The 25,809-nt window shown below is 40.7% G+C and overlaps 2 protein-coding genes across 7 annotated transcripts; one reads left to right on the top strand and one right to left on the bottom strand.

The window, feature by feature from the left end:
- The first annotated feature begins 245 nt into the window (after positions 1 to 245).
- serpina10a (serpin peptidase inhibitor, clade A (alpha-1 antiproteinase, antitrypsin), member 10a) lies at positions 246 to 5,009 on the top strand. 6 transcript variants are annotated; one of them, XM_030770648.1, is made up of 6 exons: positions 246 to 365; positions 572 to 670; positions 1,658 to 2,253; positions 2,705 to 2,978; positions 3,331 to 3,478; positions 4,372 to 5,009. In XM_030770648.1, exons 3-6 carry the CDS (start codon positions 1,689 to 1,691, stop codon positions 4,561 to 4,563), a joined length of 1,179 nt encoding a protein of 392 aa, XP_030626508.1. In that variant the 5' UTR covers positions 246 to 365; positions 572 to 670; positions 1,658 to 1,688; the 3' UTR covers positions 4,564 to 5,009. The 6 variants fall into 6 exon arrangements, with proteins under 6 accessions (XP_030626508.1, XP_030626507.1, XP_030626511.1 ...); XM_030770647.1 differs by having other exon boundaries at positions 1,641 to 2,253; XM_030770651.1 differs by lacking the exon at positions 572 to 670.
- Positions 5,010 to 5,634: 625 nt separating this feature from the next.
- On the bottom strand, positions 5,635 to 18,704 carry ppp4r4 (protein phosphatase 4, regulatory subunit 4). The gene is made up of 23 exons (XM_030772039.1): positions 18,636 to 18,704; positions 18,371 to 18,518; positions 17,855 to 17,928; positions 16,944 to 17,050; positions 16,311 to 16,418; positions 14,990 to 15,111; positions 14,447 to 14,569; positions 13,031 to 13,194; positions 11,796 to 11,915; positions 11,416 to 11,493; positions 10,250 to 10,333; positions 9,541 to 9,723; positions 9,331 to 9,436; positions 8,965 to 9,112; positions 8,727 to 8,871; positions 8,336 to 8,374; positions 7,862 to 7,933; positions 7,590 to 7,653; positions 7,266 to 7,346; positions 6,931 to 7,021; positions 6,410 to 6,471; positions 6,107 to 6,272; positions 5,635 to 5,680 (listed from the first exon to the last, which is right to left on the bottom strand). Exons 2-23 carry the CDS (start codon positions 18,489 to 18,491, stop codon positions 5,635 to 5,637), a joined length of 2,304 nt encoding a protein of 767 aa, XP_030627899.1. The 5' UTR covers positions 18,492 to 18,518; positions 18,636 to 18,704.
- Between the last annotated feature and the right edge of the window lie 7,105 nt (positions 18,705 to 25,809).

Here is a 25,809-nt window from a genome sequence, read left to right as displayed (position 1 = left end):
AGAATGAACAAATGATATAAAATAACGAATCACATTCGAAGTTTGATTTATAACAGAAAATGTGACCTTTGCGGTTACGAGATTGTAAGAGAGAAACAAATCTCTTAATGCATTTCAATCAAAGATGGTCACTGAGAGGGAGTAGCCTACTCATAACAAATGTCATTTAGTCCTATTACATGTCCATGGCGTGCGACTGCCATCCTGTGGCTAAAATAGTATTCTCCAGCTGACAGTTCACGAAATCTACGCTAGATGAGGGACGATGTTTGCAAATCAAGTGATCTGATGCACGGAATCCGCTGTTTTCTGGCAAATTCCTGACAAAAAACACGGGGCGATTTGAGAAACCAGAAGCAGTATTTGTAAGTTGTACAATGCTATATTTGAAGGAAAATAATGTGGATGTCGGTTCTTTTTTAAATCCATTGTTTGAGAATACAGAATGTTTACTCGAATAGCTCTCTGCCGTAAATGTAGGCTACTCTGCGCATATAATCATCAGGAATACCGCGCAGGCAAGGCGTATTTTGCGGAGTTGACGTTGTTTGTATTTTTCATTATGAATAAGAACGTTGGACCGGTAATTCCTTGACCCTTGGATCAACTGTTTATGCGACATTACCGTTGTCCAAATATATTGCTGAATATACGATCTCCACAGGCTCTGGTAAGCTTTCGTAAATATTCAGTTGATTTCTTGTATTCATTAGGGCTGCGTGATGTCATGATGTCCTAAACAAGACATTTGGTTCATTATTCCTTCAGAGATTATGACACAGCATGCAAACTGATGTCGCCATAGCATTTTCGAGATTGTAAACTAATGTGTTTCATAACTGGTGCAATTGTGGCAAAATGATCAATTCTGTGTTGTGTAAAAAAGGTGGAAAATCTGTACCAGATTACGTATGAAATTGTTCAGACGGGCAGTCCAATACATATCAACCTTTGAAATGTACGCAAGCCTTGCTTTGGAGCTATGCTCTGTATTTTTGGGCCCACTGTTATCTACGTGCGAAGTGTCAACGCCTGTGCATAAGCGAACTTGGAGCAGTATTGCTTACTTGTTTATTTGGTTCTTTTTCGTTGTACTACACATTAGGGTGTATATATGTTATATGTGAAAATAGTTGTACGCAGCACCAGATCCTGTCTTTGTAACACAGGCCACTCGCTCACTTCTAGAGGATAAAGATCTATTTGCCAGTTTACAGATGAGACCAGAACAAGGGTACACTTGCCCTTTGGTACTTTAAACAGTAAAACAGAGCGTTATCCTAGGGAGCACACTCTTTTTTTTCTTCTTCTTCTTTTTTTTTTTTTTAGTCCTGTACGGTTCGAATGAGTGCTACTCGAGGGTTGTAAGTTATGTTTCTATGGGCTTCACTTTTTCGACCAACGGTTAAGTTGCCTTTGAGCACTGATGTATAAATCGTAAAACTGTTAGAAAGAAAACAGACCATGTTTGTTTCAGATCAGTATTTTATATATATAATTTTTCTATTTCCCTCTGAAATGTTTCAGAATAAGTAGGCAAATAATAGCAAGATATGGCGACGCTTATTTCAGGATTTACTTGTACAGTGAAGCACAAAGTATGTTGAGAGTGAAAAATTTCTTGTGTTTCTTTTGTTGAGTTGTTTTTGCTCCGTAGGCCCCGAAGGTACAACAGTTAAACTGTGAAAATGGGCGCTCTGTCTCAACTACTGTTTGTATCACTTCTGGCACTCAATGCTCATGCACAAAGGCCCAGCGCCGACTTGGAGGAACTTGCAGGCAGGAATACAGAGTTTGCCACTGCGTTATACCGCAAGATCGCTAGCTATAGTGATGACAACCTGGTCATCTCTCCGTTGAGTGTAACCATAGGCCTAGCTGCTCTGGCTGAAGGTGCTAGAAGTACCACATCCAAGGCACTCCTAAGTGGCCTGGCCCTGGCGCCCATGGAAAGGGACGGGCAGCCGGAGCGGATACCTCAACTCCTGCAGCAGCTGAGGGAGACTGTGACCCAGACTCAAGCCACTGGCCTCTTCCTTGCTCAGCAGTTCCAGGTGGACCCTGAATTCAGTGGCCAGGTTAAGAAGTACTATGACGCAGATGTGCGTAGCGTCGATTTTGGAAATGCACAGACGACCAAGGGGATCATTAATGACTATGTTCGGAGTGCCACAGGAGACAAAGTGAGGGACTTTGTGGATTCCATAGATCCACAGATCAAACTGGCACTCATCAGTGCAGCCTACTTCAGAGGCAAGACATCACATTTACACGTAATGTCAGAGTTTAGGTCAAATCAGTTTCAACTGTGTTTAATTGCCCAGAAATTTAGTTCATAAATTGTTAATCTCATGTTGTTTAAGAGTTCTAGGTTACTTAAATGAAATTTGGATGACTGCTGGAACTGACTTCAATTAAAAAGAACTGAACTAAGCCCTCCAAAATTCGTACATTTGTGTGTTTTTGTTATCATTTTTTAGAATTACAGCTTCCAGTCATCTCACTTGAAGACACATTCAGTGCAAGCTGTAATATGTCAGCTGCTTTATTTAATATATGGCAGTAAGACTCTGCTCAAGGGATGAGTGTATATATCAGATTGGATTATGAAATTATTTTGGTAAACTGATATATAATCACTGTGGGATTTTTTACTCTGATGTATTTCAAACAAGTAACGCAACTTTTTTTGGCTCTGTACCAGGTCCATGGAAGCTCCCATTCAATGCTTCCTTTACAAGTGACGAACGTTTCTACATCGACAAGTACCACATCGTCCAGGTGCCCATGATGTTCAGGTCAGACAAGTACTACCTGGCATATGACGCAAAATTTAAGGTGGGCATACTGAGACTTCCCTGTACAGATGGCACTGCCATGCTTGTACTGTACCCAGACGAGGATGTAGATTACACCTCCATTGATGAAGCAATCACTGCTGAAGTATTCGTTGGATGGGTTGAAAAACTGAAGAAAACGTAAGTCAGACCATACGTTCTGACATCATCTGTGTTCCTGCAACTTTCGTTTAAGGTGCATTGTTTCAGTTAATGCGTAAGCTGAGAAGCACAATTAGCCTCAGCTTAGCTTCAAACACAATTTAAAAAATTTAAGTTAAAAATGCCTTAAATACACATAGCTAAATTTGAAAGGCATGTCTTTATAACATCTAATCCATCTTTTAGTTCAAGACATTGCAACTTTTCTGAGTAATAAATTCAAGTGATTAAAAACAAGTGGTTATGCTCTGCAATTTACGCTGTAGTGTACATGTTGTCCTCTGTACATGAACATCGAAATTCATCAGAATGTTTCGTGCTGTGATCACAGGAAACTAGAGGTACAGCTTCCCAAATTTGTGCTAGAGCAGTCCTACTCCTTGAAGAGAAGCCTGGAGAGTATAGGCATCAAAGGAGTGTTTGAGAGCACTGCTGACCTCTCTGGTGTCAGTAAGAGCCAGGGCCTTCAACTGGCTGAGGTGAGTGCATCTGTTAGCTGCTGTTCACTATTCACTTCACTTTTGGATGAAAGGATAGACAAGACAAGACAAGGCTGAGAGAAAACAAGAAGAGTGAGCAAGGGAGAACAAGAGATAGTTAAAGAAAGTGAGAACACTAAGTGGATGGAGAACGCCTCATGGTGTTGAATGAGTGTGTTCTTAGAGCCTCGGTCAGAGTTACATCAGTGTGCATATCACATATCCACCTTTAATTACTTTACGAGACCTGGCTTAACGTTGCTGAGAAGACAAATTACACTGCTTGCCATGAGAAGTTTGGTGTAGGGGTTAATGGCAGAGACACCTATCACAGAATGGTACACACATGCATATACGCTGTCTGGAGGGTCATATTAAAATTATAGCAATATTCATGACATTTAGAGAACTTAGTGGCAGCCCTCCATTTGCATGGAGTCTACTATGTTTTCACCTTTTCTTTGACTCAAGAAACCACTTTCATTAAATGGCGTTTGGCAGAACTCTGTCGATAAACATATTTTTAAACCTGTATATGCTTACTTTGTATTTGATTTAAGGACAGGTAAAATCCTTGAGTTCCCTTTTTAAATTGGTCTATATGAGCACATAGTGCAGAATAGTGCATAGTGCACATAGCGCAGAAACATCAGGTGCAGAATAATAGTCTTATATATCAAATACCTAAACAAACATTTTTAACGGGAACTCAAAAGAGAAAAGAAGGCAAAATTTACAGGAAAAGAAGATGAATTGACTTTTACTGCATGTTGTGTTTTGGTGAAAAAAAAAAAAAAAAAAAAAGGTAAAGTTTAGTGGGTTAAGGCAGTACCAAACGCAAATAATCCTGCAGTCATATGTGCAGGCATTGATCACTACTGCTGTGGTCCTAGGTCCTGCACAAGGTGTCCATCGAAGTGGATGAAAGAGGGGCCTCGGGAGGTGCTGTGTTAGAAAAAAGCCCAATAATGGCCAGTCTTCCCCCTCGGCTAACCATCAACCGACCCTTCCTCTTCCTCGTCTACCATGAGGCCACCAAGGCCCTGCTGTATATGGGCCGTGTAACCGATCCCACCAAGAAGTAGCCATGTTTGCATACACTTGCTATCACACCTCACATGGTGGTCTTTAACATGGCAACATCTCACTGGCCTGGAGACCCCACCTTGTAAGGTCTTATGTTTTTATTTCAAAAGAAAGAAAAGTAAACCAGATCAAGGTCATTTTTCCTTTTGAACCTAGTGTGTCAAAATAAAGGACAAACTCTAAAACAGTGCAATAGAGTGATTATGCATTTTACAGTAAAATCACAAATTCATTGTCATATGACGGGTGATTTAGAAATTTCAGTAATGGGAAAAAATCCTGAAAAATTGTTATGAACTACATTTCCGTCCTTTACTGTGTATACTGTGTTACTTACTATGCTTATGTTAATGTATAGTGACACAAGGTTGCCCATCAATGTAACAGTCCATTGTGTAATTTGAAATAAATAAAACTACTAAACTGGTTTTTGGCCTTAAAGCTATATACAGTGTGTTTAATTGAAACTCTTGAAAACTAGACATATTCAACATGGGATTTATTGTTTGGGTACTGAGAGGTTGATATGAATCAACTGGGTGCTAAGGAACACCAGGTACAATTTTGTTAGTGAGATGGAAAGTTCCAGATCTTGTAAAAGGTGCTGCTGAATCATAAAAATACATAGTACTTCCTCTTTTTTTTTATCCAGTTGGAAAATATAAAACATAAAGAGAGAATTTGCAAGGCATGCTATAATACAATAACCAAAAAAAAGAGGCAATAAATTAAACACATCTTGTCACTCATCCTTTCTAGTCTGTATCCGTTTTGTGACAAACAATGCAGATGTTTATGAACTAAGGCAGAGATGAATCCATATCGACTTTGACTGACTTGACAGGAGTCCTGATGCCACCGACCCTTCATTAAAAGCATTTAATGAGTTCAGCTGTAATGTTTTTGTGTTCAGGGGATGCTGAGGACAGGCCAAACATCAGGTAGGACCATCATAATGGATGCCATCATGCCACCAGGCAGGCGTTTGTGTGAGTTCCCTGTGGCTATGGGTTGGGGGTTGGGGTACGGTCAGGGAACATCACTGCAGCTCTCTTCCCTCCGATTGGCTGTCACTCCCTCCCACTTTGCATACCAAATGAATTTGATTTTCTTTGTCTGTCACACACACACGCACACACACAAACACAGGATAAGATTAGTATTTTTCATAGACTTAGAAAGGCATTGAAGACCTATACAGCCTTGTGGCATGTACAGTACCGCATTCTAAAAGAGCAAATTAATGAGCTATTAGGTCAGCTCTATCATGAATCAACCTATTTTATCTGTTTTATCTAACTGTTGTCACTGAAATCATCTCTAAATAATTCAGAAATTAAAATTTTCATTATGCATTTGGGCTTGCCACATAGATTTTGAGGGGAAACAGACTTTCCAAAGTTTCTACACATTTTCTTGCATAGGTGAAATGTAAAAACTGTATTTTTCTCCTGGATATTTTTTTTTTTACTTTCACGTTTCTTTTAACAAGTTATAATGGCTTATGACCCACTGGAGGCCCACAGTAGTCATCAGACCTACATGGTGAGTTTTCTGGACTGTGTGTCTTTGCCCCCGTTGCTCCTATGATCTACAGAACTGGTTGTGTTGCTGCGTATCAGGACAGGCATGGAGGAGGTGGAGGGAGTCGGGGACAGTGAGGAGGACGAGGAGGCCACGTTAAAGTGGTGGGGTCGCAAGGCGTCGTCTGGGAGACAAGGGTTGGAGGACACAGAGGCACTGGATTAAAGGTTTCCTTTATAAAAACACTGTTTTAACTATATTATTTAAGAACATAGTTATCCTGTAAATTTTGGTGGATGATGTGAAGCGTAAACTGGTTACCGTTCACTGGTAGCATGGAGCTCTTCACCGGTCCAGTGCAACTCCCTGATTCCTTCACTTTTCTGGAGCAGAGTATAAAGGTGTGTATGTGTGGGGGACAGGATTAAAATAATAAACTTGACAATACATTCGTCATAAAACAAAAAAGACCAAATTCTCTTCTGCAATAACACTGCACAACTGAGACTAAAAGTAATTCCTGCTAAGACTATAAGTGTGTAAGACTTGTAATACTACCTGACAACAGTGTGCAACTAAGGCTTAAAACAGTCATAATACTCGTTGCAATAATTCATGGCACTCTCATTCATAACGTTTTGAAATTTCTTCTCCTGTAGCCACTGCTTAATTCTGTTAAAACGCAAAACGTGTTAACATTTCCAGAGAGGATATCGGTAGTGAAATCTTGAGCAAAAGATCTGGATTAAATAAACAAAATGTGGTACCATGTTTTTCATCGGAAATAAACAGATCTATTTTAATTCTCAAAACCATGAGTTTGAAAGAAGCTTTCTACTAACAGTGTTTTGTCAGAGTTGGCCATCTTGGGTGTGGTGGGATGACTGCTGAGAGACCGACTCCGAGCAAGTTTGGCCTTCCTCATCTCTTTACCTGCACACACATCATCATCATCACTCTTATGGTTACACCACAAGACACTATTCATTGTACAAGGTGTCTACAAAGACACACATCCAGTGTTAGCTGTGTACACTGCTTTACCCCCCACTCCCCAGTGCTCTCATATACATCTGCAGGAATAAGCAATCAACATTACTGTCACTATCCGCCATCACCATCTACTATCCACGCAGTACTCTGTATGGTGTTACAGACAAACAGTGGATATTCATACCAGCTGAGGTAGACAGTGTTGCCCCAGATGTAGAGCTTGACATTCCCTTACTTCCTGACAGCCCCGTTTTACTGTCTCTTCCTGCAACACCAAATGACAAAACCATTCAGTGCAAAAAGACTTGGAACACTTTCATTTATGGAGAGTGACCGAATAGGTGTCACAGTCCATGCTTCTCAGTTTGAAGTATCAATATGATTTAAACCAGAAAAAACAAACATATATAGTGATACAGACACACACAATTACACACAAGTATTTCCACCTGCAGAAATGGAATCAGTCATGACAACTACGAATATGTTTGATTAAAAGTTCACTCACGCTTCTTCTCTGAGTGCTTTTCACTGACCAGTTTTACTTCACTCTGCTGTCGTTCAAGAAGTTCCTGTAGGTTGAAAATATTCATAATTTAAAAACTGTCACACTTCAATACATCTTAATGCATTTTTACCCTTTATCTGGGGTTGATGATGTTCTTCAACGGTGCACAGTAAGCTTTGAGAATCAAGGCTGATAACCAGGCAAATACTTGATTACTTGGCTGTCACACAGTTTGTCCTGAGCTTAGTCATATCGCATGGGGAAAGTCTCACCATTTCAAGGAGTAAGGCCTCTTCCTTTTCTTTCTTCTGATCCAAGAGGTCCCTCTCATGTCTTTTATGATACTGCAGAAGGCAGAGAGACAGATATTTCACAGCTAACTCAGCAGAGCCCTAACACACACTGCATCATTTCCCAAGACAGTCCACTAACAAGAGATTCTGCAGTGAATTATGTGAACAATGTTTTCAAGTGTTAGTAACACCAGCTTTATGTCAAACTCATTCAAACTCAGCTGGGCCAGTTGTAGGTTCTGATTCTATGGCTTGGACATGTTTTGGGTTCATAATTTTGTTTCGGTTTGATTTGAAAGTCCATTATATTTGTTCTTAAATTTGTTCTAAAAATTTACCTTGGAGCACAAATGTTTCTGTTAGACACACTCAGTTTCAGTTCAAATGAAAACAAACCCTAGAGGCAGAATGACATCATATAGTGTAAAGATACACGAATAGGACAACTCATACTGGCTCTGTAATGTCCATCTTGTCCAATTCCAACACTGTCTGAAAAAAAAAGATCAAAGAACAGTTCAATTTTCTAGAAAAGTGGTGGTTCGTCAGTACTCCACAAAATTGTCAGAACTTCAGACTACACGACAAATTCAGAACACTTCAGATTTCACACGAATCACATCCCGCTTATTTGAAACTAGACTTAGATTTCACATTACACTAGATTTCATATTACGCATGTGTGAGCATAGTGTAAACCCTTGAGTTAAATAAACAGCATTCCAGTTAACCACCCAGCTAACTCAGAACTCCCCCAACCCCACGCTTCGTTATGTTGGACACCCCCACTGGTAAGAACGTCTGAAGTGTTATGTAAAGGCTAACGGTCTGTGACGTCCCTCACCTTCCGCACAGTGGCCACCACATCCTTGTCCTTCTCCCTACACAGCAGTTTCCTCACACAGAACTCCAGCTGCTGCAGGAGATGCTTGTCGGCAGGCAGCCGGATAGTGGCCCTTAGCCTAGGCAGCATGTGGCACAGCTTATACCTGTGGGGTCACGGAAGGTTACGGAGAGGTCAGAGAAGCCTTGATCTGACCTTCAGAGAGTGCTTTGTCACTAGAAAAGCTTTACTCCTTTACCTGACATTAGCAACAGGGTCGCTGACAAGCTCAAGGGCTTGGACGAAGAAATATTTGCAGAAGTAGGACTTGGAGAACAAGTCCATAGCAATCTCACACAGGTCTAAGTACCGTAACCTATTCCAGTAACTTCTGCCTTGAGCAAGTTCTAGAAAACATGGGAGAACCTGAGATTTGAATATTTCCAAAGCGTTCCATTCTATTCAGACACTTGTGAAAAAGAAATATCACCATGCAGGTGTGAGGGTGACAATGATAATGCAGACAAAAATATCGCACATTACACGTAATGTAGGATTGTGTGTGATGAATGTGTATGTCTCATTCTAAGTGCTAACGTGCATCAAGGAAAACAATTTTATGTACCCTGCATTATATTACTGATAATTTCCTGACGCTGCTCCTGTTTGCGATTGTAGCGCAAGAACACGCACAACGTCCTGGCAGCTTCCCTTTGGACTGGGAGAACAGTCTAGAAAAAAACATAGGTGAGAAGAGTGAAAAGAGCTGTGAGTTTATTGAGGTCAGGGGCATAACTGTGTGTGAATGTGTGTGTGTCGTATATGTGTGTTTTACATTAGTGGTAATGATGTTGAACATCCTGGGCAGGAAACGGAAGTAGATTTGCTCTCCGGAGATGACTCGTGGCAGGCAGGAATAACGCTGCAGAAGCTTCTCATGAACACGCCAGCGCAGGGAAGCTGCTGCTTTTTGCTCCGCCGCTGCCAGTGCTGGCACCAGGTCAGGCACATTCACCTGCTGTGTGTGTGTGTGTGTGTGTGTTTGTGAGGGAGAAAGAGAGAGAGAGAGGTAGCAAATCACTTGATTTACTTGAGACTGATTAACTTGGCTTGAAAGCTATCACCTGGGAGCTCTTGGCTCAGAGCTAAAGAATGTTTCACATTTATTTTCAGAGCATTGACTTTACCGCAGAGTGGAGCAATTAGCATGAACTTTTCTGAGAAAATTCATTCAATTTCTACAGATTTCAGCAGCTTGCCCAGAACTAACAAAAGTGGCAAACAAAAGCTGCTTAGCCCTGCGATTAAGTCGGCGTTGAGCTAATGCTCTCTGACATGAAAAGTGATGCACAGGGTGATAAAGTGAAAAACAGGGACTCGGATGTCAAGTGTTGAGGAACTCAAAAGGGAAGAAAACTCTGGAAATAAAGTTAGAATCACAATAGCATATCAGTTCTCCATCTCTCTCTCTTTTTCTCTCATTCTATCTCACACACAAACACACACACACACACACACACACACACAGAGTGCTCTGTTGGTACCTTGCTCTCTGGCCCTGCTCCTTCTCCTCTAGAGGTGGAAAGTTCCAGAGTTTCTTGAAGATGACTCAGCAGTGCATCCAGTACCTGTGGGGTCAAAGTAATATGGTAACATGCCACCAAAGAGACAACAAGCTCAAAATCACAACGTGAACCCTCTGAACACAGCCTATCACAAAACCTATGGCATTATCATTGTGTCTTTTGGAAGTATGAAATACGCTGATACACTAAGCATTAGGATTTAATCTTGCACGGCTGTTAATTGTGTCACGCCTTCACTGTTTTGGACAGCTTGGTCTGCTTTTGCTGTTCTAGGGGAGATACCAAGGGGCAGTTTTTATTAGTGCTGCTAAAAAAAGGCAGTTCCTCCTCCTCTGTTCTTCTCTGTTCTTGTTCGTAATGAAATCTCTGAATTGCTCATCACAGAGATGATTTTCCGATGCCAGCCTTCAGTTAAAGCAAATAATCATTTTAGTTGACAGTGTGGCAAACATTAATAAATTGACAAACACATCTAAGGAAATCAGGAGGAAACAAACAATAAAAAGCTCCTAACCTCAGCAACAGAGACAAGATAGAGCTCATGGAAAAGGACTTTAGCCTCCGCTAGCCACATATACAGAGCCAGACAGAGTCTGTGTCTAAAAATGGCCCTCAGCGAGTAGTCAGCAGTCTAGCTCTGAATAAAGACAAGGTTTCACACTACAAACTATCACCTCAAGGCAAGCAGCCCTCTCACAGGGATGTGTCACCACATGTCACAGCATGTGCCAAGGGAATGTCACCATATAGTCACAGGGCACAGTCATCAGCCATTTGTCTTTGTCATTCTCTCTCTTTATCTCCCATTTATCCTTTTGCACTGCGTCTCTCTTTCTCTCTCGCTCTCTCTCTCTCTCTCTCTCTCTCTCTTGCTCTCTCTCTTTCTCTCTCTTCATCTCTCACTGGTACAGTCTGTCTCCCTCTCTCTCTCTCTCTCTCTCTCTCTCTCTCTTCATCTCTCACTGGTACAGTCTGTCTCTCTCTCTTTCACCCTCTCTCCCTCACACACACACACACACACACACTTATTTACACAGAAAAAATAGACACATAAAAAATAAACTAACAGAAGAAGTCAGCAATGTACGTCAACCCATATGCGTTCTTCATGAAGAGACTCTCACCTCCAGCGAATCATCCTGCAGCAATGTCACCAGCTCCTTGTGTACATAGTGCACATTTGGGCCCAGAAGTTTGACCACCTGAGGGAGAGACAAAATCTCCTATATGCCTAGAGTCACTTCTAAAAGCCTACGCGATAATCATCTGCGACAAGGACATCACTTTTTTATAGCATCAGGATAATATCAACATGGGTTACATTCATACAAACCAGAAATTGGTTTACTGGATTTAAGGTTCCAGTCGTTAAACTACATGCCTGTTTGATCTATAATCTCATGTTGAAATGTCTCAGATTATTCACGAAGCTCATGAGTTAATGAGTTGTTAGGACAGGAGACTTTCTTGAGTGTGTTGAGTAATGGGATGTCGTCTTACGTACCTCGTGAAAACCTTCAGCTGCCGTTCGCCGCACTGGGATGTCGGGATCATGACACAAGCTTGAGAAGGTACGGTACAACTCCGACAGAAAGTGGTTCGGGTCAGCAAATAACATCATGGCCTACGGACGGATGGGAAACCAGTTTGCTGCCAAATGTTAGACATTCAGCTAAGTCTAAAATATATGAAAGTGGCATAAAAATCATTGCCTAAAGACAGAAGCCAGAATACTGTACAAATGGAACTGACTCTCAGGACCTTAAACACAGGAGCTAAGGATAGTGGATACAAACCAATACAAGAGATTTTCTCCCATCTGCATTACAGATTCTTAATATAGTTATATAAACTGATTTTTTGAACTTGGTAAAAAAATTGTCAAAGAGTCAGGAGAATTATTTGTCTTTGTATCCTTAAATTCCACCCAATCTGTGGAGCTGGGGAGGACCTAGATTTTTACAAATACCCAGAAAAGTACCATTTGAGAGCTTTAGTTTATGTTCTGAATGACCTGCTTCCCCTCTCTGACCGTGGCTGCCTATACATTAGTGCTACTAGATATCACTGCAGCATTTGACCTTTCCTTTCAGAATACTCTGTCTTTTCTTCTGCACTCAGACATCAAATGTCCTAAAATGAATTTCACTTCCCTTTGATTTTTCTGTCCCTTTACTCCCTAAAATAGTCTCTAATCTACATTTTAATAACCCCAGGCCAGCCAGAGGAAGATGGTATTCCCCTTCTGAGTCCTGGTTCTTTGCATGATTTTTTTCCCTTCTCTGCCAAAGGGAGTTCTGTCTTGCCACTGTCTCCAGGGTTGGGCACCAGGGGTCTCATACCTGGTATTCCATTAAGCTACTTGGTGTCTATGTCTACTGTAAAAAGTGCTAAGCAAACTCAATTGAACTGAACGAACACAAACTACTGGGGATATTTTATAGCTTTGTTTCCAATGTGATCTATTACTTCTTTGGGTCACCCGGGTATTTAATCACAGGAAAACCTCTGTCAAGATACGTGAATTCCTTTTGGGGTTAAAATCTAACTCTATACGTTAAGCCAACAAATCTGTGTAGAATTATTTATAGCAACCTGCTCCTAAGACAATGTGAGCACTCATTAAACCATCTATATTTTCCAAACTGACCATTTGACATAAAATATTTTTGATTGATTCTGATGTAATCTTCGTGAGGTGAAAGTGACTCATTTTGATGTGATTTTCGCGTGACTCACAGGGAAGTTGTAGGCACAGTTTCTGCGCACCAGGGCATACTTGTTATCCAGCTCCAGTGGGTACGGCTGACTCTCACAGTGGCCGTTCTCATGCTGAAGGCCCAGACAGCACAGCTTCTTATAGTACTCAAGGAACCACAGATGCTGCTCGTCTGTGAAGGACGCTGTGGGGGCAAAAGGTTGACAAAGAGAGTGAGTGTCTTTGAAGAGTGTAAGAACTGTGTAAGGACTTTAAGTATGAAAAGCAGATGAGAAAGAGGCAGGGGTATGATCATCTAATAATGCCATTCATTTTTTAAAAAGATTTTGTTATGTTGGATAACATGACCTGGACAGTTATGCATGTCAGCAAGGGTCAAAGTTATAACTGTGATCTGCTCTGTGCCAGTACTGTTGCTGAAGCCATATTTGGGAAATACTTCATGTTAACCTAGCTAAACATGTACATGTACAATATTCACTGTCAGATATTCAGTGCTGTGGCTAAAAAAATCATAAAATGTGGAATACACATTTAACCTGCAAATGACCACCTGAATTAGTTCACTTCCATTATGCCCTCCAACTGTCAGATTTGTGTAGGTCAAAATCATGTCTTATTCATACATGTTACGATATTTACAATGTCCGACATACTCAAGACTTAAGTTAAATCCCAGGACAAGCTGTCACGCAACTCAAGGACCCTGCAGATCAAGGTTCGATTCATGTTCAAATTCTCTGAAAGTGAACCTCATCAAATAATATGCCAGTGTGCTGCAGCATGGCTTTCAAATGGATTTTCTTTTTCACCTTTGGTTTTTGACTCAAATCTCATTTATACAGGTCAGTGTTAATATGCGAATGGAGATGCAATATTAGGCTATTCCAACAGGTGGCAGTAGCAATCTGCGTAACACCTGTTCCCGCTTTCCTGGGTTGACCCTGGCATACTTTTGTAATTCTGTTTTCCCAGAGCATGTTAGCAACTAGCAACTGTCCTGATACAACTGAGAAAGACAAGCTGCTGTTAAGTCTCACTTCAATCTGCCTGAGAAAATACATTAGTCAAACAGACCTTGCTGTTGCATTTTTTCCTTTCAGCTGAGGTAATGTAACTTACAGAAGACTCATTTTTGGTTTTTTGTTTTTGTTTTTTTTTTAAGACCAAGATCAAACAAGCACTGAATTGGGCCCTGGGTTACCTTAACCCTCTGTCATTTTCTAAAGTTAGTGCTGATGCCATAACAAACAGGAATGCCTTTCTGAATTTTTATCAAACATGCTACTCATCCTATGAATTAAGGACCCAGTCATTAAAATACCTCAGATACTCATTTAACCCAGATCTGAGTCCAACTCACAATCCAAACACACCCTTCACAAGTCTGTGATGGTCCCCACCCCCTCATTGTAACCAGTGTGGCAAGCTCTTACCCGAGAGGCCATGGCACAGTTTTCCATACTGGAAAGACAGGGAAGTGAGCACTGCCTCATCAGCTTTGAAGCATTTCTCACAGAATGTTTTCACTAAAGGAAATATCACCCGCGTTCTGTCTTCTGTGAAATGGAAGAAGAGAAAGGTGTGAGACAGATAGCTAGACTTGACGTGTGTGTCTTTGCAGACTACGCAACATTATGACAGCGCTTGACTTTTGCTCTGCATTCAGTATCCCACACATGGACCATAGGCATTAATTTTTGAGGATGCAGCCTAATTCATGAGTAATTATTCTGAGAAATCTCTTCTTTGAAACAATATACAAGGTGGACTAAACATCCCATGACCACACATGAATGAATTTTGTATTATTTCCTTTGTTAAAAAGTATATTCACAAGTACTTGAGAATGATACATCTAAGGAAATCTTAATAAAGTCAAACAACTTCCCAAATATCCAACACTCACATATTTTCAGTAAAAGCATTGAGCTAGCACATTTTTATGATCAGCAGTAATCAGTGTGTGAGGGTCTCACCGCTGTCAAACATTTCCAGCAGGTTTATGATGGTGTCAAAGGCAGCTAGTCGTACTGTGCTGCCCTCATCTCGAGCTAGCTCCACCAGCTCGGGCAGCACCACTGCCTTAGTGTGGTCCAGCCTGAAACAGGACACGGGCAGTTAGCATCATGTCACGTATTCACATACATACACACCGTAGACTGGGACAGACAAACGCACATGTATGCATTTCCATAAGCACATGTATTTTCACTACATGCTGGAAATATAGGTAAATGTGACAGGGATCTCAAACATTGCATCTGGTCTAATGAAATTTACAAATGAGTATTGGTATTGTCTTCTTTAAATGCATATGATCTTAATCTTTGGATTTGTGCTACTACAAATATAATTGTTTATAGTGTATTTCTGCATACATAGGTTTGGGCTTCATATTGGTACAGCATGTGGAAACAAGTGTGCGCTATACCTTTACTTAATGTACAAGCATGGGTGCATTGTAAAAGGTATGAGGTCATATTAAAGATGCCATGATTGATTCTGGCTGTATAGTCCTGGCTTCACATCTTGATGCATTATGTCCCAGAAAAAAAATCTAACAGACTTGATGCAAAGGGCCAAAATCTTGTATGGCAGCTTCAGCGCCAAGAGCACACAGCAAATACCAAAAGGCAGAATCATCCATGACAGTTCTGACAGGTTTTCAGTAAGTACGTCAGTTCTAGTCACACGATTCATACAATATTGCAGAATGCAGTACTGCAAAATGTTGGTTAGAATTTTCGTTCTATATGGGCCATAATGTCTTTAGGGAATACCAAGAACGGCCCATCTCTCTTTCAGAAGCCCCATGGAAACTGACTGGCTACTTCTGGAGAGTGCATTAGTGTGAGGCTGGGTACGTCAGCTTAGTGTGACACCTATATCCAAATCGAATTGCGCCCGGCTTGTGTGACGGGAGAGCGTGGTTACTTGGGGAAAATGTTCCCAGCTTGAGTAATTTTTTAAGGTGTTCATGCTCTTTCATAATAATAGAGAAAAGAGACCCCCTTCTCCGCTCCAATTTTACTGAGAGGTTCTCAACAGCTGCCTTGCGGACGTATCACAGCAGCAAGCCTTTTACAAAAGATAAAAACCACTGGACATAGCATTAACACAACCTTTGATTTCAGTGTGTTTTGCTGGTACAAAGACTTCAGTGTGCCTTGGGACCCAGGACTGGTTCTTTTCAGAATTAAGTTAGAAGTAAAGCCAGTTAGAGTGAGTGATGCGACTGATTTCGCAACTTCTTCTTTTTTTCTTGTTGTGGGTTTGTTTGTATTTTGATATTTTTACCCAATTCCCCTGGCGATGTTCTCCAGCTGGCGACACATGCAGGAGCGCACCTCGTACTCCACGTCCTGACACAGCGACCTGACCAGCGGCAGCAGATCTTTCTTCACTCTGTGGAGTGTAAGCCACAGCAAAACCACTTCACAAATATGCCAAAAATATAGAAAACTACACACATCCAGTGTTTTGGTGTTGTGCTTTTGGTACAGTATAGTTTTTGCATGTTTTTGCCATTTCAAACATAGTTGCTTAGCCAATCACTTGCTGCATCTCTCATTCTGCACATTCTGAAACAAGCAGGATCTTTCCTTGGTATATATGTATGTGAGCGTATACTACCTCATAAAAAAGCAAAAGCATTATAAAATCACATCCAGCGCCACAGAGATCTAGAAGCAACTACTCACAACATCAAATGGGATTTTACTCATGTTTTTTTCAGAAGAAAATCCTTAAATCCAAACTCAGCTGAACTAATGCTGACAGAGGTCCTCTTACACTTTAACTATGTAAGCTACTGTCTAATGTATAATGTATTTAATATGTGTCCCAGTAAAGACATCAGAAGTTTACAATTCAGGGAAACGACGATGCCTGTGTCATAAAAGCAGGGAGGAGATGCCAGGGCAAACTCACATTGAAGAGTCAAATTTGCCAGCTACCTTTCCCAGGATCCGACAACTGGCAAGGCGTGCTGGTACAGACTGAGAAAGCTGTGCTTTGGACACCAGTGGGTTGAGAATCTGCACATTCAGCCAACAGAAAGCGGTTAGTGAGTTAGTGAGGTTTAGCATGTCCATTCCTGCACTACACCTCTAAGAGAAAAATAACTCACTATAAATTTGAGCTTCCTCTCTACGACACAGCTATGCGACACAGTTCATTGTTTCTCTCTTGTTTAACAGTTCCATACAAACCAAACAAAGATTCTACGGAATATTGTGATAATTAAAAGAAAACAGCAGTTAGCCTGACTTTTCCATTTGCTAAGCCTTCCTTATGCTTTAAACTGCTTGTTACAATTTCAGTTCTTACAATAGCACTCCACAAAACCTCCGTCACAGCAGATATAGAACTACATATAAAATTCATACATAAAGTTTACCCCTTCAGAGAATCTTGAAAGGTAAAACAATTGTTATGGCTGTTTGACTGAAGTATCAAATCTTTACAGCATGCCTCAATACCTTGCTAAGGCTGAAAAGCAAAAGAGTTGCTAAGATCATCAGCCAACACCTGAAAACTATTAAGACTATTAAGACAGCATTCAAGGTATGTCTAAAATGGCAAAATAACAGACATGTAACTTGAAAATCCCTTAAAAATGTTACCACTATTGAAATGTTATCTGAGTTGTTTCCGTGATAATAATAAATTCTAACCAAAAATATCAACTGTCATTCATATTGTTTGTTCTCCTAAAGAAAGTAAAAAGTGCTCCTGAACTTAATTTAGAAGCAAATTATTCTGGAAGATTCTATTATAATCTGCCCCCCCCTCTCTGTCTCTCTCTGTAAGTCAGTAGCAAGAGTTCAAGTTGACATTACCTCCTGCCTAATGGTCTCCTTTGGTAAAGCATCAATTGCTGATAGCAACGTCTCAAGCCAAGCGTTGCTGACCACTGTTGAGAAAATGTGAGAGACAAAAACACAAAAGAAACCTTGTAAAAATGCAAATGAAAGCTTCTTTTTGCTCAACTGCACCATTCAAAGCCAAACCGGTAGCAACAGAGAGTAAGCCAAGTCGGCCAAGTTGCCATGAATTTCATTTGTTCTGTTCTCGTTCTTTGTGGCAGGTAGAGGGGATATTCACAGTAAGTGCTAAATTTAAGAGCTCTTACATAATCCTTTCTCTTTTGGAAACCTGAAAACAGCAGGATAAGGAACTTCAAACCGAGCAAGAGCAGCACAGCAAAGCCCCCGTTCCTCACAACCAAGCTATCTCAAAGTCTGCTCCCATAGAATGCACTTCACGGATCTTGAATTAAAGCAATGCAATACATGGACTCTGACCATGGGTTTCAGTATGAAGGGAAAGGCCCAGAGGTCATTAGCAATGCTTGCCTGTGTCACGGTGGTCCAGGTTGAGAAGGACTATCTGCAGGATGGAGTGGGTGTGTGTCTGGATGAGGACAATGTCATCCTGGAGGATGGTAAGGAAGGAGCCAGCTGCAGCGAGCTGCATGTCTGCTCCTGCAACGTGTAGCACTTCCTGTGCGGGGGTAACAGAGGAACAACTTCTATTTTCAAAACAACAAAAGAACAGAAATTTTAGGCCACAACAGTCTTCAAAGAACATGTTCAACGCACAAACAAAATTTGGACCTACCCTAACTTTTGGCACGACCCTCCGGAAGGTCTCTGCCGGGTTCTGACGCACCAGGTTTGGCAGATTGACTATCACGCTTGCCCGCTGGACATCCTGACCCGAGCTGGAAAAAAAACACCAGGAATCTAGTACAGACAGGTGGACAACAAGGAACACTAAGACTCAACGCCTGCTCATTTTTCCATCAGGACGGTTGTTGTAAACCTTCTTCATTTCTCAATGAATCAAAGTTCTGATTTGTTCCTCAGACACTTCTGAATGACACAGTTTATCCTTAACCTCCTGGATTGGATTTGAACAATTTGATTTTACCACTGACAGAGAGGAGTGTTTTGTTTGACTGGTATAACAGCCGTATGATTCCATATAGCAATAGACAGTGCTTATTCCTTTCATTTAAAAAGTGTGTGAAATTTACATTTTCCTTCCAATTTGTTGAAATTCATATCTGGGTCTTGACTAGCAAGAGCTGTGTACTAAATTCAGTCTAAATTCGGTCTTCGGACTAAAAAAAAAAAGAAAGAAAAATACCTTATCTAGATTTGGGAACATATACCATTCACTGCATGTTATGATAAAACTGATGCTCAAGATAATGTAAGAATGATAAAAATAAGGCATATTTGCTTTAAGATTAATTAGTTTATGAGCAATTTTAAGGAGGCAGTCTATTTTTGGTAGTTCATTTATCTTTCCTTGCCTTTTTACACTGGCACATCTTTTGGACTGTTTAACGGGAGAAATTAATTCAGTTAGACCTCATTTAGTAAATCCAGTGCATTAACTGAGCATAATGCATTTAAATTCATTTCCAGCACCTTAATAAAGCAAAAAGAAATAAACAGAAAGGGAGCATATTGTAGTTTAGACACAGAAACTCATTTGCACTCCCTCATTGCATCAAATAATTTAACAGAGGTTACAAAGGATTTTGCTTTTTAAACTGTTTATTTGTTGTTGTTTTTATTCAACCATGGCTATTTTTACTCATTTCTGTTTGCAAGACCTTCTCCCTCCTTTCCCTTCCCAAACTCAAGTTTTTTCTTGTCAACTCTTAAGACTTTGTCCACAGAAACAGTTCCTTGTCTGTCAGTTTCTTTTGTGGTGTCGCTCTAAATAATGCACTATAAACAGGTATTCATGACTTTTTCAGGGTTTAGGTTATCCTCCTGTGGCCTTTGTTGGCCAAGGGTTATTTAATAACTAAGGAACAGTCTCAGCTGTTGCCAAGCCTGTCTGAAAGATGGATAATATGGTCACGCTTTGTGCTCTTCATGAATATGGGCAATAAAGGCCAGCACCTTGGCAATGGCTCTGTTTAAGGACTGGATGACAGAGGCTCTACGCAGGAGCAGAGCAGCTGGTAACTAGAGGGAAGCAAGAGGCTTAATCAACTAAAGACCAGGTGCTGAGAGGCTTGGTAACATGATAGGGTTCTCGAAGGGCAGCACTTTGATCTGTCTCTGAATACTTTGGGGCGAGGCTGTACCTGGAAAGTGGTCAGAAGGGTAAAAAGAGACACGTTCGCATTGGTAATTAGGTTTTGCCGCTGAGTGAGGGGAGCACCAGGGCGCTTAGGTTACATGTCGAGGATCAGTGCACTTAGGTGGGTCGGCCTATGCAAAACTTTCCCCTTTGCCTATGTGCACTGCACCCTATCAAATACAAAGGGTTGGTTTTTTAAATCTGTCATTCTGCTCCTCCTACTTTTATCCATATACTATGGTGAGATATACAGCCTGCTTGAAAGAAAGGCTCTATTTCTTGTATGGCTTCGTTTTTTGACATTTAAGGTGTGACAGGACAGAATGAGTCGAATAAGCCCTCAATTCTACAATATCACATGGTGTAATAATGGCATTGTGAATGTTATGCAGACTACTTAGCACAATGTAAACTATTAAATCCATTCAAATCTGTGGTGGAGGGTATAAGTTCAAGGGATGTTTTATAGTGCTTGGATAGGGACAATTAACCAAATACTTCAGAAAGGTATTTGACTGAGGCATACGCTTCAACATATTGAAATCCTTATATTGCCTGCACTACACCGAGCTCATTCAAATGTGCCTTAGTTCCCACAGGAAATGGAGAGAGAAAGAGACTGCTGGAGGCAAACTGACACACGGGCAGATAGATAAACATTGAAATGAAAGTAGAAAAGGGGTCAGGACAAGGTTTCCCACGCTCCTAGTGAAGCAAATCTGCAGCTGCCTGTTAAACCAGAAGCTTCATAATGTAACTTCAGCAGAATCGCACACAGCAATCAGTTTTCAACTGGCCTGGTCCTTGCAGCCCGGAGTTACCAATTGATTGCAAAGGGTAATTGCTCCAGACATAGTGGAGAGGGCAGGACACATACTGTAATAGCAGAGGATCCATTACACTCCAGAAAAATTGAATTCTGTTGCTAATGTACAGTAGATGGAAAGTATGTCACATTATTGTCAGGAGCTCACATAGCCAAATAGCCAATGTCTGCCAAAACATTACTCTAATGGTCATAAAAGAAACTGATAGCAACCATGATGCTGACAAACAACAAGGGCCAGAGCCAGCACTCACCCAACACCTCCATACAGCACTTAATTACAATAAAAAATCCAGCCCACACACACACACACACACACACACACACAATTGAAAGTAAACTTCAAAAGATTGCCACTCTGAATGCATGTGCATGACACACAGACACACACACATATACAGAGAGACAAAGAAAGCGAGAGAGAGAGAGAGAGAGAGAGAGAGAGAGTGAGAGAAACACAGGCAATGGCCCTAACTCCTAACAAACTCAAAATTGTGTTTAATGGTTGCTCTACATCCGACCAAGTCAAATTATGTCGCGATGTTTGGTGTAACGTGTGGAAAGGTCACACTGCATTAGTTTCTAGAGAAAACCCCACCACCACAGCAAGTTTGCAAAAACAATGTAACTCAACCCTTTCATTTCAAATGTTATTGTTAAGACAAAGAAAAATGATAGAATGGGAAATGATGAGGAAAATGGTGGAAGGAAAAAGGAAATGATAGTGAACGAAAAGCAGAACAGAACAGAACAAATGATAGACAGAATACTTCGTTTAACCCAACATCATCATAGCACAGATATTTCTCCCAGTCTCAACATTAAGCATATTTAAGAAAAGCTTTAGATATAAAACCTTTCAAAAAGCTGAAAATGCGAGTGACTTAGCATTGTAATGTGCTGTATATCAGGGCTGGCACCAAGGGGGTGCAAAAGTGGGCGCTGCCCCCTCAGATAAAATTTTTGCCCCCTCAGTTTTAACTGTAGCCTAATCGTAATGTACACTTTGCCCCCCTGAAAATCTCAAATGCCCCCTCAGTCATTGCACCCTGAAGCCAGCCCTGCTGTGTATGGGCAACAAAAAACACGATCTTCTGACGGGAAGGGATAAAGGAATCCACCTTGTTTGCTTTCCTCTCTCCTGACATTTGGTAAAGTTTCTGTGATATGGATATTTGTGCTGCACATACTTTTCTTCCCAGCTCCTAAAGCGTCTTGCCTTAGTTATGTTACCTGTATCAAAACTTGTGGTAGGTCACACAGCATTGTATTGCTGATGCAAATCATGCACTGGCATTGTTTCCACTGCTTGTGTCACTTTGTTAGGGATACTGAAAAGGATTGTGATTCATAAGATGCTAGAGGGGAGCTAAAAACCCCACTTTGGGATGAGTGGTCGTCATTGTATACACCCAAAGGACTGTTTGAGAAGAAATCTCACATGAGCTGATGTTGTGCATTGTGAGATCAACACAGCCAGTCTGGTGTTTGTTTCAATCAAGGATTCTCTGTCAGATTTCTCGTCTCCTGGGTTTATGTCTCGTTTTCTGCCGGGAGCCATTATGTCTACTGTTAAAGCACAACACACACCTCCCACAGAACCCTTCACAACTGATTGTATACACGACTCTTCAAACACAACACACTCGTGTGTACACAGAGGCACACACACACACACACACACACACAGTCTTTATTCAGGCATACAGGCACTGAAACGCCTAGTGTAGCACCATAAGTGTAACTTAGGGGCCAGGTTCCATTCAGTGAGCTGATCCTGACGTCAGCATACTGCATTAAGAGAACTGCCTACTCTTTGCCAGCAGTCCAACAGGACTGGGGCACTGGCTGTTCTTTTCTAGCCTGGCCAAAGCACAACTCCAGCATGCCAGGCTGGCTGACGCAGGGAGAGGACACAGACAAAAGGAGAGGTATAAAAGGCAGTATGCATAAGCAGCAGTATACAAGGATTAGGAAGGAGAGCCATGAAACTCCTGTCCTCTTTTCACCTATGAACTCATCCGTTTGCTCTCCTCCTACCGTCGCACAGTAAAAATTAACCAGAGGGAGGAAACCAAAGCTGGAGCCACACAGCTCCGTAAACAAATCCATAAAATGCACTGTCAAAATCTCACAAACTACTGTTGTACTGGGAAACGCCAGGGAAACATCAGAAAAATGTTGCAGTAACAAAACAAATATCAACAGCAACAAATAAGTGATTTTACATGAAAATGGCATGGTTCAATAAAGCTTATTAATTTTGTGGAAAATACCTAACATTTATAGCCAAAGCTTATAACGGAGATCACAACAAACACAACAAATTTGTATCAAATACATGTTGACTATAATAGCCCAAATGTTACCATGTTGCAAACTGGTTGCTGGGAAATGGGATCACTTTGTCAGCACATGGGCCTAAGAAACAGAGGAGAAAGTTGGAGGATGGGGTTGGAGCAGGATTAAACTGGTAACCTAAGAGTAAGGAGCTTGTCCAGAGGACTTTGTCACAAAGTCAGTTTCCAAAAGCTAGCTGATTTCAATACGCCAAACATTCTTGTTGGGTTCCAATCAACGTCACAACAGGGGGTTAACAAATCAATAAAGACCTCTCTCAATCCAGCTAAGCATTCACTCAAATAAACAGGGGCAGATCTAGCCTGTAAAATACAATACAGAGAAAATAAGGCCACTCCATTTCAGCTACAAAGAACAGCCAATCATAACGCAGGGTTGAGTAAGATTCAAAAGTGCAGAAAATGCAAATATCTTAATATTGTCATTGCTGCCAAGGCAGGAATGACAATATTAAGGAAAGAAACAGCACACCATACAAATGATTACATTCCAATGAGAATATTGTCAAGTACTTAACATATTATTGTCCTAATCTGATTAGTTTTGCAATCATATATTGTATTATGTAACTATAATCATATATAAGAACACCCGCCGGAACAATGTCATGTAAAACTAAATCTAATCAATTGCCGTGATGACTCCCTTCAAGTAATTAACCATTACTCATAGTCATAACCATTATTCATACTCACACTTCAGTGTTCTGACTGATTAAGAACTGCTTTTTACATGCAGTTGGATGGAATGGGATCAACTAATCTGCTGGGTTACATGTACTGAGCTGAATTTGCCATGCCAACATACCCAGTTAAAATGTATACAACAGAGTTGAACAACAAAGTTAGCGCGGTATGCTGTGAATCCCAAAGCACAGCCCTCAGGTATTTGAGATTAAATGTAAACATATAAATAACCGTGAAGCTTACATGACCCAGGTCTGGCGGCGTTACTGCCCTTACTATCACTGAAAACATGCCCGAGCATGCGGGAGTAAAAAAAGACCTGCCAGATATGAACTGAATTATGAGTAGACTCCAAACAGACCTCTCTCGACTTTTCTGTTGTGTATAACAACTCATTGCTACAGTAAGGACTGTCACATATTCTTGACTTAAGACTAGCACACAGGTAAAGTTTGTATCCATTCTGTATCCGCTTAATCATGTACCACTGATAATGATCTCTGAGCACACAAATGCATATCTCCATTCTTTATTATGAAACAAACACCTTAGAACCATTCTAGACTCAGGGAAGATAAGCAGACACTTTAACAGCTTTTGACTGAGTAAAAATAAGTGTGCATAGATTACATAAAATTTTTAACGTGGACACCGCATACAGATTCACCCAAAAGTAGACTTCACTCAAAAGGTAGACTTCTCTTTTATTTTCTCCTTCTATCCTGAAACACTGTCTGAGACCACGCATTTACAGTGTCAATAAAGTTAAATCACAGAGGATTCAAAGCTTATCATTACACTCAGTTATGAGATGATTTAGGTCTCAGAGTATGAGGTATTAATCAGATCTCCTGGTATGTATGTGTATGATGTTTACAAAGTGTAAATTACAGCCTCATCACTAAGGAATTATTTCATCACAATCAGGGAGGTATCAACAGATCAGGAACACCTCTCTCTTTTTCTAAGCGTTGGTTGTAACTTAACAAGCACTCCTGTCTTTGTCATCTCAGCCCTTCTCTGGCAGCCTGCTTTTAAACAGGAAATGACAGCCAACAAGGGCAATTAAATCCCTCTCAGAACTAGTTTGCCACCCGAGGGAGCAGAGGTGCAAAATGACTCTGGCCCTTAATTAGCACAGAAACAGGGTGTGACTTGGTGGGTTTTTATTTATTTCTTTATTTATTTAAATATATGTTTTGTTTTGTTTTGTTTTGTTTTGTTTTGTTTTGTTTTGTTTTGTTTTGGTTTGTTTTTGTTTGGTTTGGTCTGTATTTTCCTTTTTTTTTTTTTGCATTGTTGAAAAGGGACAAAGAGCAGGAGCACCATCCATACTCTTACAAAGTAAGATACAGTGATAAGACTCCTTTGACAGGCATAGAGTTGAGCTGGTAAACATCACATCATGACAACGATGAAGTGAGAAGACCTGCAAAATTCTGACACACAAACAATAAGCCACTGGCCATTTGGCAGTAACAGAGCTTGTCTCTTGTCACAGAGCAGACTCTTGTCACAGAGCAGACTCTTGTCACATAGCTAATATTACAACTAAATCAACAACACCTTTTGGAGCTTATTTTTACCATAACCACTTGAGCATGCTGGATCATTGGCACCTTATGTTTGAATTTAAAAGTTTTCTAGATTCACCCTGAAATAAAGACATATTTAGGGAAAAACTTCTCTAGATGACACGAACTCAGTTATGAATTCCTTATAGTGATGAAAGGTCCCAGGCCATTGGGATTCAAGTTTTCTTCCATATCCTCACTGCTAACTTTCTGCTGGGTTGTAGTGAGAAAAAGAGTTAAAA

The sequence above is a fragment of the Chanos chanos genome, chromosome 4 (genome assembly GCF_902362185.1).
Source record: "Chanos chanos chromosome 4, fChaCha1.1, whole genome shotgun sequence".
In the NCBI taxonomy this organism is placed as follows: Eukaryota; Metazoa; Chordata; class Actinopteri; order Gonorynchiformes; family Chanidae; genus Chanos; species Chanos chanos.
The sequence above is the reverse complement of the archived record's forward strand: the minus strand, read 5'-3'. Positions and strand labels throughout refer to the sequence as shown.